At 41.2% G+C, this 15,064-nt stretch overlaps 1 protein-coding gene and 1 pseudogene across 1 annotated transcript in view; both read right to left on the bottom strand.

Moving 5' to 3' along the window:
- Positions 1-7,059, bottom strand: LOC140943223 (tetraspanin-33 pseudogene; annotated as a pseudogene).
- Positions 7,060-8,631: 1,572 nt separating this feature from the next.
- Positions 8,632-15,064, bottom strand: part of LOC140943366 (D-alanine--D-alanine ligase-like) — an 11,268-nt gene continuing 4,835 nt past the window's right edge. Inside the window, exons 3-7 of the mRNA XM_073392442.1 lie at positions 13,387-13,697; positions 11,815-11,957; positions 11,343-11,499; positions 10,502-10,656; positions 8,632-9,225 (exon numbers count right to left, since the gene is read on the bottom strand). Of these exons, the coding sequence (XP_073248543.1) occupies positions 8,930-9,225; positions 10,502-10,656; positions 11,343-11,499; positions 11,815-11,957; positions 13,387-13,697 (1,062 nt within the window). The 3' untranslated portion in view covers positions 8,632-8,929. The remainder of the gene's footprint in view (positions 9,226-10,501; positions 10,657-11,342; positions 11,500-11,814; positions 11,958-13,386; positions 13,698-15,064) is intronic.

The following is a 15,064-nucleotide window of genomic DNA, read 5'->3' on the forward strand; positions in this document are numbered from 1 at the left end:
GACGGTAAGCTTCTAGGTACGGTTAGGGTTGTTGCTATATAACTTCAAATCAAATCGCCTCTAGACAGCCAATCCTCAGAGGTCTTGTGGTAAGTTGACGAACTGCAGGCTTTACACTCAGGGTTCGATTCCACTCACGCTCCTCGGAATTTTTTTTGCCTTAAAAATTGAAGAGACATACACTTTGATGAACATTTGCTGAGCAGAAGTGCATCTATTAAAGTGTAGTGTGGAAGCAATAAAGAATACTACGTCGTGTAAACTTCATAAGGTGACCAAGGGGTTTAGGCCGATGGGATCTGATGCTGGCCTGGTTTTCTTTGTGCTCAGGTCTCTTCAGGAAATTGCGAGACAATGGAGCGCAAGACAATGGAGTCATGAAAAAATTAATTGCAATTTTGTTCCTTAAGCCTGAGAGTCATCTTAGAATTTTAATATAGAACCTGTGGTATTTCTTGTAAAGCACCGGCACCCTCCTTCTCGATCGCAAGTTTGTGCCTTTTTGTCACAAGTACATGAGTGATCTTACCCTGGGTGTCAGAGGCTTTTCGTGCGCGGTTTCCGGTCTCGGTCAAGTCTTTGCGGCTCGTGTCTTCGGCCTTCGGCCAAACACGTGTCGGCCTGCGGCCGACGAAACGAGGCTCCCCGTCACACGCGAGAAAAAACCTCAGGTACCCAAGGTACATGTTGGAAATACAATAGCATGCGTAATACAAGTAGTATATGATGTATGACATCATCAAAATTGAAAACCTCCTTTTTCGTCCATCACACGTAAACGAGAAGCCAGTGTTTTCAAAATCTCTGCTCTGGGACCGTTTTTGAAAACCTGCGTTTTTGGTTCCCGAAAACGCTGTTCACATGCGGACGGAACGCTAACAAGGAGAAAAATTGTTCGTTTTTAAAAAGGTCCGGATGCGTGTTAGTCTGAAACGTCATCCGTCTCTACCAGATTAGATACACGAGTGTGTGGAGGGGGCGTCAGTAAACACAGTTCGTGTGACCATTTTGACTCAGTAGGAGGCCATTACCACATCAGATTATTCAGTGTGAAATAAACTAACGATCTAGTGTGAATGAACATGATACAGTAACTGACTGCATCCGCTTTGAAACAAAAAACAGTGTGAACACAATTGATCAGAAATTACTATGTCCCATATGTCTCTTTTACCCCAAGAATTTGCCCCCTAAAAGTCAGTGCAAGGCACAGAGATATTATCTGTAATGCAATGACAGCAAGCGATAGCCCAGCTATCAGAACAAGGTTATCTTTAAGAAACTGCACCGATACGGTAAGACATCCTTGTACATTGATTCTCTGCTCCCGCGCAGCTAAAGTAAGTTTATCTATTCCATAACCGCATTGTCGGTTTGTCTGTAGCTCTTCCGTTTTGCAACACGAATATGGAACACCGCAAGCTGAAATCACGGCCGAAGGAGCCGAGCAGTTGAAGTAAAAGTTGGCTTCCCAATCGGTATAAGCCTTCGAGCCACAGCAACCCAGTTCTGATTGCGCAGTGTCGATCAAAAAGTGAAGGTCTGGCTTCAGCGGATCGCGGTAAAAAACGATGGCGTTGCGTAGCTTTTCATCGACTTTCTCTTCCACTTTTGCGCTGTTAACGAAACCAATTATCCCGCAAACGATTTCCAGAATCAACAGAAAGATGATGATTCCTGCGTAAAACACCAGGAGGCAGGTATTTTCGCGCAGCGCTCCGATACAACCAGTGAAGGTTATAATAAACAACAGGCCTCCAAATACCACGAATATGACTGCGGGGTCGTAATACAAATCTGTCAGTTTGCTGTATACGTCACGTTTTTCTACCATAACGTAAATGCCAATGCCAAGGACAAGGATACTCAAGAACCAGAACAGAACGTTGACAAAGAATATAATGTACTTGATAACTTGCGACGGTCCGTCCTCTTCGACTGTCGGGTTCGAGGGACTCACTTGATTCGATCGTTCTCGGGTCATATCTGACGTTTCGAAAGCCGCTAAAGCCGCTTTTAACGTTTGGCTGAAGAGTTCTAGAAAAAACGAAGAAAAGGATTATAAGCTAAAATACACCAATCGATATTCCACACGGGGAGCGTTCCATTGGGAAATCTAGAGTTGGATTTTAAAATCCGGATTTCGGATTTGTAATCGAACGCGAAATCTAAAAACGGATTTCAACGCTGAGATATCTGTTTTTGGATTTTCATTTTTACCCTTCGCTTGGGGAATCCGAAAAAGGGGTTGAAAAATTGTCTTTAAGAACAGCGGCCTTACACGCCTACGCATAATTTGCAAAAAGAAAACCACTGTTCACGAGTGACAATTTTGCAGCTCAATTTTGCAAATCCTTTTTCGGATTTCTCAATCAAACGGTAAAAAGGTAATCCATGAAATCCTTATTTGGATTTCTTAATTGAAATCCACCCTGAGGACGGATTTCTCGGAGGTGAAATCCGTTTTCGGATTTCGCGTTCGATTGCAAAATCCGAAATCCGGATTTCCCAATCGAACACAACCACAGTCTTTATTAAATGAAATGAGAATTGAGGCTCTATCTACAATATACCACATAGCTATTGCCCCGGCGGCAAGAAAGACATATCGGATCAGAGAGGGCTTTTAGTCAAACCAGTAAGAAAGATGATTTTGGAGCGGTTTCTGAATTAACAACGGAGCGAAATTAGGCGTCTCCCCTCCGTAGAGGCTTCGTTGTGTCGTAGGGAGGGTGGGGAAAGGGAAAAAGAAGCGCTCAGGGCATGAAGGGAAGGGGCAAGAGAGGAAGAGAGTTAGAAGGGAGGCTCTTTCTTTACTGTTTTCCCATTGTCCACCGCGTTCTTGCTTCCTTTATTTTCTTTTTCCTTCTTTTTTTAATCATTGTTTTTTATGTACCTCAGTATTGGTAATAGAGTGTTTTCACATGACGTCACGGCGGCCATATTGGTGTTCCAAAACAATAAAACGGCGGCCATGTTGGTGTCCCAAACCAGTCCTATGGGAGTTAAACTCTTTTCTTTTTTTTTGAAAACTAAGATGAGGTTGACAATGCTTGAAAACCTTTGAATCGCGAAATTTAATGCCTTTTTTCCATATAAATTTGCCTATTTAAATGGCGAGAATAAACTCCGCGAAATACTGTTTCAGCAAAATCGCGAAATTAAGTACCAATAAGATATCTATTGGGATACTCAGCAGGAGCCGCTGAAGCGCCTGACCCACTAAGAAAACCGACTTTTGAATAGGTCTCTGTGTACTTTATTGTAGTGTGAACAGATGATTTGACGTGTTCATACCAGGCGGGAGTATGTCCACACGGATAGGCTTTCAGGTATAGCCTAACTGTGTCCAGCGAGACCCAGTTGCTTCAAAAACGTGTCCCTTGTCGTGACAAGGGACCGAAAGTGCTCATGGGAAGATTAGAACTGAACCCCTTGAAGATACCAATCTGGACGTGACTCAGCGTTTTTTAATAAATAAATAAATAAATAAACAGATAAATAAATAGATAAATAGATAAATAAATAAACTATTGCCATTCTGTTGTAATGCCGTATTAGCGAGACCAAGTGATCTGGCAATTAACACCCTACCGTAAACTGCCGCTTTAAGGCTCCCTTACTTGTGACTTTCTAAACAAAAATGGCATACAATATGCTCCTATCCTTTACAAGCCCAGGGCTTTAAACAAAGCGATAGTTTTTGGTATACAATGAACCCTGTATTAAGCGGACACCGTACTATGCGGACAGTAGCCAAAGTCCCCAAATTTATTTCCCTTATTTACTTTAAATGAAACCTTTATTAAGCGGACACCTCTATTAAGCGGACGCAGACACCTAAAAAGTACCTGAAATGGCCATTTCTATTGTTGCCAACCTATATTAAACTAGCCTCCCACGCAAACGTTCTTAGGGGTTTCGTCACGCAATCTTTCCTCCCCCACGTACAATAGTCGCCTCGATCTTCGTGACGTTATAACGGAATCTGTAAGAGCGTTATCGAGATATTTTGGGATAAAGTTTTTATCGTTACGTTGGAAATACGGTAAAAAAAGAAAATGTTTGTTTGGCCGTTATCTGTAGAAAACGATGCACTTTTGACATGCAATTTCACCTCATAGTAGTTTCAATCTTTTCAAAAACGTGGGTGATAGATCATGGAGATAGCTCCGGCCAATTGCTACAAAGAAGGATTTGATTAGGGACTGTTCGTTATTTATGCCTAAGGGGGGGTCGGTGATTTTCAAGCAATTCAGGCATATCAAAAATTTATCCCTCCCCGGAAGTGGGTATTTTAAACAATTACCCCCCCCCCCCGTTTATGTGACAGGCCCAAAATGTAACCCCCCCTACCCCCACCACCCTCCCCTCGGGACGCGACGTGCCTCCGATTGCGAAATTGCGTACAACACGTGTTCTGGCCGGTTGCCGATAAACCAAAATCCATTGCAAGGTCATTTGTGATCGTACAGTATAGAAGCTCTAAATAAGGAAAGCGTATTTGCAGCGCCGGTGTTAAACGTGGGCCCAGAAAAGATCAGATTTAAGAGAGAAGTCAACGGTAGGAAAGTTTGTAAGGAGCCCATTGCAAGGATTGAACCACGAGGATGTACTTCTGAAACTGAAGACAAAAATTATAAACAATGCTATTATTAAATATCAGATTGCATGTAAATAACGCTACTCCACGTCAAGTTTTCTTGGCTTTTCAAACTATAAAGACCAGGCGCTTTGTATTAAAATAGAATTCTGGATAAAGAGCTCAACTTTTTAAATATGTCTGCAAAACGGCTACACAAGCGTTGAAACAACAGTTTCTAAAAGCTACCCCCCCCTTATTTGTATTTAAAAAAAACACCCCCCCTTTTTCATTGATTTTGAAAATTTTACCCCCCCCACACTCTAAACACCGGCCCCCCCTTAAGCATAAATAACGAACAGTCCCTTAGTATGTATCATGGCGCTCTTGTTAGCGGTTTTGTAAACATTTCAGTCTACTTTAACAAATTATTGAATAATTTTTAAACCGCTCGATAGACTTTTTAAAAAGACCAAGATTCTTCTCGCAATTCAAACTGAGAATTAGTCAGCCACTTCTTCACTTTAAGACCCATTGCTGATGCTATCTGCCATACACTGTTCTACGAGCGGAGATGATTCTAGAAAGTTAGGCGGAAGTTTATTCTAATAAATTCACGAGTGGAAATAGCCCATTGTGGTACAGTGCCAAACATTAAAAAAAAATCAGCATATGATACCTTTCCCTTGCAACCAGAAACTCGTCACGTGCTAGGCAGACACTGTCTCGTGTCAATGTAACTGGATTATTACGCCGACTTCAGGTTAAAATAGAAAATATTTATCTCTTCAAAATAATAATAAAAACAAGGAGACGTCTTTAAACACTGGCTTTGCCCAAATTTTCTCGTGCTGCCCAAAAAATCTGAGTTGCCCAACTGTTCATTTGAATGGCATTTGACACCTCATATGACGTTATCTATCGAAACCTGTATTAGGCAGACACCCTGTGTTAAGCGGACACTACAGCATTCCCCGAGCGTGTCCGCTTAATACAGGTTTCACTGTATGAGACTAGTAGTAATCTCCTACCCAGAGACCTGTATCAGAGTCCTCGTCTACATATGTAACTGAACTTCGGATTTTAAAGTAGCCTAAAGGCTAGTATCTCAGATGAATCACACTTCACACATTAAAAAACATATCAACATGAAAACACAAACTGCTGGTAATGGTAAACGTCTAATTTATGAATCTATGGGAGAAAAGTAAACGTCTAAATTCCTTCAGATTAGTGGTTCTACTAAATGAATCAGGAATCAATATCTCACTGCGGCACATCTAACTGAGTTAAGACCACATGTTGTTTAGGGTTTTGACAAGGCAAAGTCCTTGGGTTTTTTGGTCAGCAGGATGCCAAATTACCAAAAAGCCAGAGGACTTGGGGTACGAGAAGCCCCCGGCCCACTGTCTAGCCCACTGCACCTTTAATATTGAGTTTGCTACAGTTGCTAGGCAGTCATGGTCGGTCGCGTGCGGGTCCGAGCGACAACTTGTTTGTTTGTTTTTCGGTTTCTTTCTTTCCCACATTCTTTTCTCTCACAACCGAGATAGGTTTCTAGCCCGAGACTCATATAATCTTAATCCCAGTAATTAAGATTGGAAAGCTGAATATTTTAGGTACGTGTGTAGAGTGACATAATAGCTCTGATCACAGGAAACTATTTTAACTATGAACCTTGAGGACCATGTGTTGTTACAATTTTGAGATTCCTTGGAGATTATTATATATACACATATATCCGTTTTGAAATCGAGATTCCGAGCCGTAAAAGCAGACGAAAAATACGTAAGTCCATTTCTTTCGGTCACCATTACAAATGCACCCCATTTACGTTAAGAACGGATTCTAAGTAATTTGCATCTTCTCCGCAATCAATGCAACTGACTTAAAATCATGAACCATTACTTGCCTGCTTCATATTAAAATGAAAACAACAAAACAAATAGCCCTTTCTTCTTTTCAGAGTTCTCTAAACAAAATCGCGTGATGGAGTTAAGTGTGAGTCATAAAGTTCCGTGTTTAATAAGAAACATGCTCCATTGAGAAATTTATTTGCAAGTGAATAACTATTTGGATTAATATGTACATTGTACGTAATACGTAGCACGAACCTCGAAACTCGAAGCTGACAAGCCTTCGACTAAGACTATAAAATCAACATGACATGGGGCCCAATACTACGATAAAAATAATAAATATACTGAAAATACCGAAGAGAGGCTCCTTTCGATCAGATCTAGACAAGAGCGTAGCTCAAGACCCTTTCAAAATTCTTTACTTACTTTCAATCTTAGAACAGAAAAGAATGAGAGGCTTCTACCTTGTCGCCATGAACAAAGAAAAAATCTTACCAGCCGAGAGCAGATAGCAGGGCTTCTTAACAGACTGTTATTCCCACGCTTGGTTTTCAATCTCTAAAGAAATAGTTTGGCCCGCTTTCACGAAGAATTTCCTTTTCTATTCGCAGAGTATTAATTCATTAATTTAATTGCAACACAAGTATTCAAATAAAAGCTTGTTACGTGACTGTGGCAGAGAATCACCTTAGCAACTGTCAAAACAGTATCGTGTTAAATGTATGTTGATGATAGGGTAGCATCATCTCTTAACCAGCAGGAGGGCCGGGGTAAAGTGAAGTAAAGTAAAGTAAAAGCTTTATTAATGTGTCAATGTATTTAGTTTTCACAACTATTTGTGGAAACAATTGGGTACGGGATTTAGGTGCAATTCAGATCGTCGAGAAAACTATTGAACTGTGAAAAGCTTTCTTCAAGTGAATTTAGATGGAAAATGTCGATTTTCTTCATTTCAGTTGTCAAACTAGTGGATTAAATATAGCCTGCTGAAAAGTCTGCTTGCCCTACAAATTTTGCACTGAGGTATTATTGAAATGTTCGAAGGGGAACCGCATGTTCCCAAGAGCACTTGAAATCAATATGCGATATGTAAGTAATCAATAGAGCAAATTCCAAATCTAAAAATTCATACTTCGCTCCGAGGCTTGGGGGAATGAAACAGTGTTTATCCCTCTATGGAGAGAAAGATCAGCAGCAATCAAAATAATAAAAAAACAAAGGACAACAAGCTGAGAAAACGAAAACAACGGGTTCGCTGAGGAACTATCTAAGAAGCCAATAAACTGACATGCTTGATGCGGTTTCACTGCTCGTCTCCTAATGTAAGGTGCTCGATTTCCACCGTCTCAAGGCTCCGGTGCCTGGAGTAATCCAAGACCGTCCTGGATCCTGGATTTTACGTTGTGGATTCAGGATCCCGGGTACTGGATTCCGGATTGGTTTTCAGTGACACTTGGATTCTGGATTCCAATCGTTTACGTAATTCCCGATTCCTTGAACTGAATTACGGATTCCAAGTCCAAAGTCCAGGATTCCGGAATCCACGACCAGAAATTTCCTGGATTCCAGACCTACCTATGTAAGGGGACCAAGACAGTCTTGGATTCTGGATTCAAGGCCAAGAATTCCGGATTTCAGGTACTGGATTCAGGATTCCTTGTCAGTGGAATTTGGATTCCGGATTGTATCGTTAACGGGATTCTGGATTCCTTGAGCTCTATCCCGGATTCCAAAGCCTAGGATTCCAGATTCCACAATTCCCGAGTGCCCTCTGAGAGTTGACATTGGAAATACAGTAATTTGGTCAAATATTTATAACAATAAAACCTGTTTCATGCTTTATCAACCTCGTCCCAAGAGAGCTTTTCCCTAAGGCGCCTTGGGGACGACGGCTGAAGCCTTATTGCCAGGAGTCATGTGTTCCTGTTTATTGCTGTATTTAGAAGAAGATTCTATGACGAATATTTTGAAGTATGGAATTTCCCAAGACAGCTGCAATGATAAAATCCCCCCCCCCCCCACCCCTTAAGTTTGCCGCTTATGTATTTTCGCGTCAGGTTTTTGTAATGGTTACATGCAAATAAGATTTGTGATTTTATTATAAATATATTTTTTTCATCGTATGTTGTTGATTAATGCTGAAAAAAAGATTAAAGATAAAAAAATAATAACAATAACAATAATAATAATAATTTAAAAACACATTATCGCTAGTCTGGTCCATCGCAAAAGGTTTTTTGAAGCCCACAAATAAGGACTGAGGATCGTCAGGATAATTAAAATAAACTTAACAACCCAAATGGCAGGAGGCAAACCAGTTAGCTACAAGAGATGAATTTGGGAGTACAGAGAACATAAATCCAGCTAGCGGTTAAAGCGTTGAATGAAATCAGAGCCTCCGGAATGCAATTACAGCCCTGTAACTGCTCATGATCAGCCACGTTGCCTTCTGTGTGCTAAATCAAAGTCTGAGGAAAAGCTTCAACTTTCATTGCTTTTCTTTCCGAAACAAAGCGTTCTGAATCATTAAATCAAACAAACTTTCAATAGTACAGCCAGAACCCTTAGCGACTGCACTTAAGGGACACAATGAAGTAAACGACCAGAACAGGTTACATTCCAGTAGAAATGGATTTCCATTGTTGTCTATTCGGAAGTCGAAAAGACCAAAGTCTTGGAGGTCTAACTCGAGAAAGGCTCGACAGCTTTGCTGCTGGATACGCCTTATTAGTTCTCCTTCCTTTTCAGGGTCAAGATACCAAGTCTTAACTTCTGCTGGCTTGCCTATTATAGAAAGAAAAAAAGAAAAAATAGTAACACCTGTCTGTTCCTTTCCCTCTGCGAACCCACAGATTAATTACTGAGCGAAAAATAGACATTTAAAAATGTCTCGATAGCCAAAGATAAAATATTTTGCCATTATAATGGGTACATGAAATGAAAACCAAGACAACGTCGCCTATAAGCTCTTGTTCCTAAGCTCCAAGCTTGAAATGCAGAAATACAGAATGAACAATGCATAATACTAACTATCACCAACTAGCACAATCGACCCTGGCTTGTCCCTTGCCTGGTCCCTAGGCCTCATTATTGTGCGCGGCCGATGCGTTTCGGGTTACGTCACCAAAATGCATTGACCGAAAGGGCCTGGGAAGACGCCGTACAGGGACTAGGCAAGCTTGTTCACAGTCGTCTCTATTTGTATCGCATGCGGCGATCGGCGTGACCGAATGGAGCACAAGGGGTGATGGGAACGACGAAAACGAAAGAGAGTCTCCACTCTTTCCTCCTTCCCGTCATCCCTTGCTCTCCTCTTGACCTCGCTACTCCCGTTAATATTCACAGGAGGCTGAGAAACGACTTGGGACGAGTCAGTTATCGAACACTACATGGAAGTTTAGGTAATAATAAATAGAACTGGACAAATATAGACCACTTTAATATTGAATTGACAGTTAACTGATAATTCATGATGTGGCGGAAGAGGGACTTACCGAAATCAGGCCAAGAACAGTGAAAAATCAAGTCAAGATGCCAGATCAACGGCAGATAATATTTAAATCTGCTTTCCCAAGAAAGTATTCTACAAAAGCATTTGAAAACTTCAATATCCTTTGCGCGACATGCCCTAATTCGCGGGCCTGGAAATCCCCTTTTAGCTTTTCCAGGATCCTCCATCTCCCACTGATTACGGCAAAAGTGTATTCACATTTTAGGCTATTTTTAGGTTACACGCTTCTAGCTTTTCCTATCTCTCGCTCCTCCTCTTCGAACGAGCAAAGCCTGTGAGCAAGCTCTCCATTTCGGGTTGCGAGCTCTTGACTTCTCTCGATGTCCCCAGCCTCATTCCCAGGCCAGGTCGTCCTATCCGAGTGAGCAGAGGATGCTTGGAACCGAGCGGGATAGTCCTGGGCGAATTCTTCCGACAAGGCATACAGGTGACGGCAGATTCGATATCGCCGACGACGCTGAATAAAATGGAGAGAGCTTGCTCGCACGCTAAATCGAACAGCGCTTTCGATTTTGACTTTGTTTATGACTAAAAAAATGGAATACTCACCTACAGGCAATCCTTCTTGATTATAGACATACTTCTCCTCAGACTTACGGATGTCATCGTGGCACACGTTGTATTCCATACACGACAAAGCCTTTATATTCCCAGTTTCTTCTGATTTGATGACGGCGCAACGGATCTCCCGTCCTTCTATGAATCTGCATCAGAACAAAAACTTGCTTCAGCACTAAGCTGAATTCATCCAAATCGCATTCAATCTTTGAATCCATGTTGTTTAATGATAACATATGCGCCTCCTTTTCTTACCGAGCGACGCGTTTAATTATCCAAACTCTTCAACTGTTCGGCTGACTGTAACCGAGACAAAAAAGATGATAGCGTATGATAATTTCACGACAACGCTCTTTTGAAAAGAATTATGCTTCCCATTTTTTCTGTCATTTTGTTTCTTCTATTAAGTATTAAAATATTCTTATTGGAGCAATCCTCAAACAATGCCTGAAATGCTAATAAGATATGGTAGACTCAGCACAAGGTGGTAGGATACTGGAAGCTCCTGTAAGTTCATCGCTGCGAGAGCTGGGTGGGGTGCATAAACACCAAAAAGACTGAGCACGCTATTAGGAAGAGGAACTGGCCTTCTTGAAGAAGCTCACAATGTACAGACACGTATAGGATAGCCAAGGGGTATACGCGGGGTGTTAGCGGTTACGTGATAGAGCTTAAACTATATATTGTCAATTCCCCAGAGAGAATATGACAATTTTACTCGACGTTAATTTATTTTTTGGCCTATATATCTATTATACTGCACATCTTTTCTCAGTGATAGCGCATCCAAAAAACATTCCCGCAGACGAATAATTTCAACGTTACAACCTACCTTTCAATAATGACTTGGGTCGAAAAAGTCAGCGCATGTGCAATAGCTGCATCTAACGACTGCTGGTCCTTTACCAGTCGCACTGCTCTGGTATCCTCTCCTTTGCTTGCCTTGACAACACACGGATACTGGATGAGCTTATTTGGTATGCGATCTCCTGTAACCAGAAAAATATCCTTAACGTTTTCGATACTTCTAGCGAAATCGACCCCTTATCTCTCACTCATGATAGCTCGCTGTCAGGCTACACATGTCGCGTGAGGTTCTGCGACTACCACATCTTTCCTATTTTTTTACCAGTAAAAGGTAGAAATATAAATGAAGATATGATCGTCACAGTGGTGATTGCAATTTAAGCAAACGCGAAATTGCAAATTAAACCTAAAAAAAAACTTTCGGGACTTCAACGGGATTCGAACTAATGGCCTCTACATTAGCGCTGCACCAAAAGCAGAGCACTGCAGTAAAGTACCTTTTTTAAGAACTACTCCCTCAGCACAAGAGACATCGTCGTAGGCTTGCAAAACACTCCGTGTCTTTAGTTTGTCCATGCTAAGGTATCTCGATTCTGCTGATCCGCCCACCAGAGGAATATTCAAGGCTTCGAAGAGAGCCCTTTGACAAGAAGAACAAGGAATCAATAACAATACTCGACTACCTTACCGAGGTCCCGTTTATGCCTTCCCCCTCCCAGTCAACTTTAGCGAGCGTTTATATGAGAAAAGAATTGATCCTTTGCCCCACCCAACAGCACTCGCTGATTGTCTCGCCTTCACCAAGATGACTCCCGGGGGAGCGGGAGGGATGGGGTACTCCCTACTTTATATTTGCCTTATAGGTATGTGCCGCCCTAAAGGGTATGGTTAAGTTTGTGCGTCGTTTTGGTCTGAAAACGGGCATAGATTTTGCCTATATCGGGTATGGTTTTCGAGGTAATACGGGAGTGCATGAACATATTTGTTTTACCGAGCTTTTTCTTATAATCCTTGAGCTTACCCGCCTACATTAAACAGGTGAAGTGTGGCGTCATGCAAATTCAAATTTGTGAAATTAAGGGATTGATTGCTTTGCACATCCAGAAAAAAGGATACGATGAAAAATATCCCCTTGTTAACAATGAGTCAGTTGGTGCAAATTGGTGAGGAGCTAAGGGCACTGTTATGTTCTGATGACTTCATACAAATCCCCCTACAATTGGCTTGGATCGTAACGTTTACGGTCCAGGCCTTTTCCAGAAAACTTTGTATGGAGTCTTGGGAGCATGGTAGTGCTTATATCTCGTCACCAATTTTCATCATTTGACTGTTTTTTTTTTTTTTAGCCAAGGGAAATCATCTTCTTCTATCTGGATATACCAACCACTGCCAAAATTTCACCAATTCAGTTTTTGTGACGTCATCATTTCTTCTTCTCTATTATTGTATTGTGTGCGGTGTTCCATCTAGGGCGTTTAATCGGAGGCGGTGTGTAATCGAGTACATATAGTATATTCCTAGGGAATGAGACAGTGTTTCATGGTAGATCTAGGCTGTGCCAGGCTCTCAGATAGTAGGAGTGTGGCGAAAATAAGGTTAAGGAAAATAGGACGCGCGTAATCTGGGAAAGGGGGCGGCAATCTTCTCTCTCCCCAGCCCCCGCGCGTTTTTTGTATCAATTTTCACGATCTCCGCACTTGACTATCTTGGAGCTTGGAACACGTTAGGCTAGGTGGGTCTTGCGCTTCGTTCATTTGACTCGTGTATCCTTTCGTCTTTTTTCTGTCATTTGTGGAAAATAGCTCAAATAATTTAATCACTACGTCACCCAGAGCTCATACCCCGGAGCAATGCAAGTAGCTCAATTGCGTCCAAAAACGGCGTTCTCGTAGACTATGCAGTTTAATATTTAGATCGATTTTCCTGCGAATTTTTAATATCGAATAAGTCTTTCAAATCAGTTATCAAAAATCGGAGACAAGGAAATAGTATTTGATAGCCTTTCTTTCTTCTTTTTATAATTATCGTTAACTTATACCATTATGAATAAAATAAAAATTGTTTCTGACCAGTAAGTTGTTATTCCTTTCAGGCAATAAAAGTGGATGAAAGCCAGATCAGGTTTGATGACAGATTTTATGTGTTGTAAGGCGGCTATGGTTTCCATCCTCTCCACTTTGTTTTCTCTTTCCTCTACTTTTTCCACATCTACAATGTCGGAAAGTTTTTTCACAAACGACCAGGTACCGTCCGGTCGAGCAACGGCGAAGCTGAAGGAATACTTTCCAGATCCTATGCCATCGGCGTCAAAGTGAGCAACATAAAAAATATTCAAAGTGAAGCTATAGTCATCTGTAGGTGAGCCCACAACGTGCAAAATCTAAAACAGGAACGAGAGTAAATGGAATCATTTGGGGCCTAAAGTACTGAAATCTTAGGGGGAGGTAAGAAGGAAAGTGAAAAGTATTACTGCAAAGCCTGAGTTTTGTCATGCTCTCTTTTCGCAACTGCGAAAGTTGCGTCTTTAACTGCGATGATCCTCTTTCCCTTTATTTTCTTATTCCGTGGTTCCAATATATGGAATTCATTATTAATCATTTCGTCTTCATCCTTCCCTAGTATGCTACGAAGCAATTTGATGGCCAGCTCAAGGTTGAATTGCTATCGCAATTGGTTAGAGAGATACACCGGTATCGCAGAGCCAGAGGTTCGAATCCAGACCAGCCTGAATTTTTTCAGGCTTCAGGTTTCTAATTGCCCGATGTTTAAGTTGCGTCTTTATTGCGACGATCATCTTTACATTTAGTTTTACTGTTCTTTATAAACTAAAACACAAATTTCCTAAACTATTAGCTCTCTTTTTCTTTTGTAACTGAGCCGCAGTAAATATCTTCTGCTATTGACAAGTGGCACATTGATATTTATAGACGGCTTCGAAAACGCGCATGCAGGGTGACACGGAAGCCATGAAGCTCCAATTGAAACAAAAAATCTTAGACATTAAGAACAATACTTTTCCAAAAGGAGAACTGGAGCAACACTCTTTGAATACATTTTTTTTGTACGAATCAACACGAAAATTTTGTTGCCATTTTTCCTCAGATGACTTTAATGAAACCTCAAAAGTTTATAAGAATTCAATAAATCCATCATAAAAGACGATATCTGCAACTTCATTCCCAGTCTCTTTCTCCTTTTCCATTGTTTGATGCAAAAAAGGGGAAACGAAATTTTCAGCGGGGTACAGCCTGTAATTTACTGCACTGCTACGCCCAAAAGAAGAAACCTTTTTCAGGCTTCTGGGTACATAAAAGGGTAGGGATTTCAGTAGTTGAAGTATATAAAAGGATAGGGAAATCTGTCATTTCGATCTGTAAAAGCACCTAAAAGAGCTAACACGTGCATTTTATGGCTGTGAAAAAAAAAAGAAGAAAACCCCGAGGTCCGATCGCTTACCGATTTATATACAAGATTTCTCTATACTTTAATTATGTACTAAATTAAATCTCTGCCGTTTCATATACCTGAGTCTGAAAAAGGTAGCCCTTTCGGGCGGAGCCCCAATCTATAGGCCATTACAGGAAAGGGCCGATATATTTGAGGCCAATATTTCGGCTAAAAAAAATTAGCCTTCTTCAAGGCCAGACCACACGTTGAAAAAGAATACTTTTTCAGTGTAGCTCTGGAGGCTTATTTTGTCAGCCGAAATATTGACCTTAAATAAATCAGCCCTTTGCCGTTGTGCCA

Source organism: Porites lutea, chromosome 7, assembly GCF_958299795.1.
Source record: "Porites lutea chromosome 7, jaPorLute2.1, whole genome shotgun sequence".
NCBI classification, from domain to species: domain Eukaryota; kingdom Metazoa; phylum Cnidaria; class Anthozoa; order Scleractinia; family Poritidae; genus Porites; species Porites lutea.